The sequence below is a fragment of the Palaemon carinicauda genome, chromosome 21 (genome assembly GCF_036898095.1).
Source record: "Palaemon carinicauda isolate YSFRI2023 chromosome 21, ASM3689809v2, whole genome shotgun sequence".
In the NCBI taxonomy this organism is placed as follows: domain Eukaryota; kingdom Metazoa; phylum Arthropoda; class Malacostraca; order Decapoda; family Palaemonidae; genus Palaemon; species Palaemon carinicauda.
In genome coordinates this window covers 89368370-89373219 of record NC_090745.1, presented here as the reverse complement: position 1 = coordinate 89373219, position 4850 = coordinate 89368370, and the positions used below count along the sequence as shown (strand labels likewise).

Genomic DNA, 4850 nt, shown 5'->3' with positions numbered 1-4850 from the left:
CTAGGTCAAGAAGTTATATCTTTGGGTCTGGTGGCTCTCTCCCTAGGTCTAAGTTACTCGGTTTTTCCTTTAGGCCCGGTAGCTCTCTCTCTCTCTCTCTCTCTCTCTCTCTCTCTCTCTCTCTCTCTCTCTCTCTCTCTCTCTCTCTCTCTCTCTCTCTCTCAAAATTAGGTAATCCCCCATTCTGGGAGTCAAGGTTAAACCCATCAACAATGAAATCTCATAACACGTTTAGTCATCTCGACTCAAGGAAGTAACTGCATAGGAGTCTTACTTTTGAAACCGCTATATCGTGAGTTCTACGTTAAATGTTATGTTGTGCATTGGAGGCTGATGGGAGATATAGGCAACTAATTGACATTAGTGATCAGAGTGATTAAGTAATAAGAACGCCTCCATGAGATAGCATAGTTCTCACCAGAGTAAAAACCCGGCCGTGGTCAGTAACTCCCTCATCATGCTCTCCTTCCTCCACCTCTTCCTCCTGTAGCTTCCCCCTTCTTCCTCTTTCCTCCACCTCTTCCTCCTGTAGCTTCCTCCTTCTTCCTCCTTCCTCCACCTCTTGATTCTGTAGCTTCCCCCTTCTTCCTCCTTCCTCCACCTCTTCCTCCTGTATCTTCTCCCTTCTTCCTCCACCTCTTCCTCCTGTAGCTTCTCCTTCCACCTCTTCCTCCTGTAGCTTCTCCCTCCACCTCTTCCTCCTGTAGCTTCTCCCTCCACCTCTTCCTCCTGTAGCTTCTCCCTTCTTCCTCCTTCTCTTCCTCCTGTAGCTTCTCCCTTCTTCCTCCTTCTCTTCCTCCTGTAGCTTCTCCCTTCTTCCTCTTTCCTCTCCTACCTCTCCTTCCTCCCCCTTGCCTTTCCTCCTGTCTATCCTTCCTCTTGCCTCTCCCTCCTCCTTCCTCCTGTTTCCCAATCCGTCAGCATCTCTCTCCTTTCAGCTTCTCCCTCCTCCTCCCTCCTTGTTCATTCCTCTCCTTCCTCCTGGCTCTCTTTCCTCCGCCTCTCCTTGGTCCTTTCTCCTTTCTCCTACCTTCGTCTCTTCCTCTTCCAGCTTCTCCCTCCTCTTCCCTCTCCTTCCTCCGCCACCCCGTCCTCGGCTAAGCATCCTCCGTGTTGCTTCTCCCTCCTCTTACCTTTCCTTCCTGTTGCCTCTCCCTCCACCAGCTTCTCTCTCCTTCCTCCTGCCTCTCCGCCCACTGCCTCCTTTCTCCTTCCTCCTCCATTCCCTTCCTCCTACATCTCCTTCCTCCTCCATCCCCTTCCTCCTCCATCACCTTCTGCCTCTCCCTCCTCCAGCTCTTCCCTCCTCCTACCACTCATTCCTCCTGCCTCTCCTTCCTCCCACTTTTCCCTCCTCCTGCCTCTCCTTCGTTCTGCCTCTCCCTCCTCTTGCTACTCCTTTCTCTGTCTCTCCCTCCTCTTTCCTCTTCTTCTTCCTCCTTTCTCTCCCTCCTTCAGCTTCTCTCTCCTTCCTCCTGCCTCTCCAAGCTCCGCCTCTCTCTCCTCCAACTTCTCCCTCCTCCCACCTCTCCCTCCTCCCACCTCTTCCTCCTCCAGCTTCTGCCTCTCCTTCCTCCATCTCTCCTTCCACCAGCTTCTCCATCCTACATCCTTCTGCCTCTCCCCCTCCTTCCTCCACCTCTCCCCCCCTGCCTCTCCTTCCTCCACCTCTCCCCCCCTGCCTCTCCTTCCTCCACCTCTCCCCCCCTGCCTCTCCTTCCTCCATCCCTCCCTCCTCCCCCTGCCTCTCCTTCCTCCATCCCTCCCTCCTCCTCCTGCCTCTCCATCCTCTGCCTCGGCCTCCTCCAACTACTCCCTCCTACTTTCTTCCACCTCTCCCTCCTTCTGTCTCGCCTTCCTTTGTCCCGCCCTCCCTCCTGCCTCTCTTTCCTCTGCCTCTCCCTCCTCCAGCTTCTCCTTCCTCTGTCTCTCTCTCCTCCAGCTTCTTCCTCTGTCTCTCCCTCCTCTTGCCTCTTCTTCCTCGTTTTTCTTCCTCCTCCAACTTATCTCTCCTTCCTCCTGCCTCTCCATCCTCCATCTCTCCCTCCCCCAGCTTCTCCATCTTCCTGCATCTTCTTCCTCCGTCTCTCCCTCCTCCAGCCTCTCCCTCCTCCAGCCTCTCCCTCCTCCAGCCTCTCCCTCCTCCAGCCTCTCCCTCCTCATTCCTCTTTCTCCTCTCCCTCCTCCAGCTTCTCTCTCCTTCCTTTGCCTGTCTGTCCTACGTCTCTCCTCCCTCCTGTATCTCCTAACTACGCCTCTCTTCCCTCCACCTTCTTCCTTCCCCGACCTCTCCATCCAGCTTCTTCCTCCCCCTACCTCTCCCTCCAGCTTCTTCCTCCTGTCGCTCCTTCCTCCTGCCGCTCTTTCCTCCTGCCGCTCTTTCCTTTCTCCTGCCTCTCCCTCCTCCAGCTTCCTCCTTCTCCCTCTCCTTCCTCCTGTCTCCTTCCTCTGCATCTCTCACATCCAACTTCTTCATCTTTCTGCCTCTCCCACCTCCGTCTCTCCATCCTTCAGCCTCTCCCTCCTCATGCCTCTCCTTTCTCTCCCACCTCCAGCTTCTCTCTCCTTCCTCTTGCCTGTCTGTCTTACATCTCTTCTTCCTCTTGCCTCTCCTTCCTCCGCCTCTCCTCCCTCCAGCTTCTTCCTCCCCCTACCTCTCCCTCCAGCTTCTTCCTTCTGCCGCTTCTTCCTCCTGCCGCTCCTTCCTCCTGCCGCTCCTTCCTCCTTCCTTTCCTTCCTCCTGCCTCTCCCTCCTCCTGCCTCTCCCTCCTTTAGCTTCCTCCTGCCTCTCCCTCCTTTAGCTTTCTCCTGCCTCTCCTTCCTTCTATCTCGTTCCTCTGCATCTCCCACATCCAGCTTCTTCATCTTCCTGCTTCTCCTACCTCCGTCTCTCCCTCCTTATGCCTCGCCTTCTTCTCCCTCCTCCAGCTTCTCTCTCCTTCCTCTTGCCTGTCTGTTCTACGCATCTCCTTTCTTCTTCCTCTTGCCTCTCCTTCCTCCGCCTCTTCTTCCTCCTGCCTCTCCTTTCACCTCTCCCTCCTCAGATCTTTCCTCCTGCCTCTCCTTCCTCTGTATCTTCTTCCTCCGTTTCTTCCTCCCGAAGCTTCACCCTCTTTTTTTCTTAAGTTTGTACTTCCTCACGCCTCTTGTTGCCTCTTCATCCTCCTTAGTCTTCTCTTTCCGCCTCTCCTCCTCCTGCCTCTGCTTCCTCCATATGTTCCTCTTCTATCATCTCCCTGCTCCTATCTCTCTTTCCTCAACCTCTCGCTCCCCCAGATTCTCACTCTTACTTCCTGCGGGTTCCTCTTCTCTCCTTCTTCCTGCCTCTCCCTCCTACCACTACATTCTCTTACCTCTTCCTCCTCCATCCTCTCCTTCCAGCCTCTCCTTCCTCCACCTCTTCCTTCTCCAGCTTCTCCTTCCTCTTACCTATACCTCCAACGTCTCCCTTCCCTTTCCTCCTTCCTCTTTTTCCTCCAGCCTCACCGTCCTCTATCTTCTCCCTCCTCCTGCCTCTCCTTCCTCCTTCTTCTCTCTTCTCCAGCTTTTCTCTCCTCCTTACTCATGCCACACATTCCTCCACCTCTCCTTCCTCCTTTCTCCTGCATTTTCTTCATCTTGCATCTCCTTCCCCTTGCCTTTCACTCGTCTGCCTCTCCTTCCTCCGCCTCTCCTTGGTCCATCCTACACCTCTCCTTGGTCCTTCACCTGCCGCTCCCTCCACCTGCCTATCCTTCTTCCACCTCTTCTTGGTCCCTCCTTCTGCTTCTCCTTCCTCCAACTCTTCTTGGTCCTTCCTCCTGCCTCTCCTTCCATTGTCTCTTCTTGGTTCTTCCTCCTGCTTTTCCTTCCTCCAGCTCTCCTTGGTCCTTCCATCTGTGTCTCCTTCCACCTGCCTCTCCTTCCTCTCCCTCTCCTTGTTCCTTCTTCCTGCCTCTTTGTCATCCACCTCTTCTTGCTCCTTCCCCCTGCCTCCTTCCTCCGACTCTTCTTCCTCCAGCTTCTCCCTCCTTTTGCCTTTCCTTCCTTCTTCCTCTCCCTCCTCCAACTTCTCTCTTCTTCCCCCGGCCTTTCGGTCCTCCACATCTCCTTACTCCTGGCACTCCTTCCTCCACCTCTCGCTCCTCCAGCTTCTCCCTTCTCCTGTCTCTCCTTTCTGCCTCTTCTTCCTCCATTCTCCCTCCTCCAACTTCTCTCTCCTCTTGCCTCTCCTTCCTCCCTCCTCTTTTTCTTCCTCCTTCAGCTTCTCTCTCCTTCCTCCTGCTTCTCCGTCCTCCGCCTCTCCTTTCTCCTTCCTCATGCGAGCTTCCTCCACCTCCCCTCTCTCCTTACTCTTGCTTCTCCCTCCTCCAGCTTTTCCCTCCTCCTGCCTTTCCTTCCTCCAGCTTATCCTTCCTACTTCTTCATGCCTCTCCCCCCTGTTTCGTACCACCTCCTCCTGCTTCTTCTTCCTCCACCTCTCCCTCTTCCAGTGTCTCCTTTCTTCGCCTCTCTCTATTCCAGTATCTCATTCCTTAGACTCTCCCTCCTTATTCCTCTCACCTCCTCCTGTTTCTTCTTCTTCTGCCTCTTCTTGGTTTTTCCTCCTGCCTCTCCTTCCTCCGCCTCTCCTTGGTCCTTCCTCCTGCCACTCCTTCCTCCGCCTCTCCTTAATCCTTACTCCTGCCACTTCTTCCTCCGCCTCTCCTTCCTCCACCTCTCCTTCCTCCACCTCTCCTTGGTCTTTCCTCCTTTTTCTGCCTCTTCCTTGATCCTTCCTCCTGCCTCTCCTTCCTCCCTTTCCTCTGCCTCTCCTTGATCTTTCCTCCTGCCTCTCCTTCCTCCACCTCTCCTTCCTCCTGCCTCTCCCT

The 4850-nt window shown here is 54.8% G+C and overlaps 1 protein-coding gene across 1 annotated transcript; it reads right to left on the bottom strand.

Moving 5' to 3' along the window:
• Positions 1–3728: 3728 nt before the first annotated feature.
• LOC137615507 (high mobility group nucleosome-binding domain-containing protein 5-like) lies at positions 3729–4511 on the bottom strand. Its single transcript, XM_068345423.1, has 3 exons — positions 4410–4511; positions 3973–4069; positions 3729–3913 (listed from the first exon to the last, which is right to left on the bottom strand). The coding sequence occupies exons 1-3, from the start codon at positions 4509–4511 to the stop codon at positions 3729–3731; spliced, it is 384 nt and encodes a 127-aa protein (XP_068201524.1).
• Between the last annotated feature and the right edge of the window lie 339 nt (positions 4512–4850).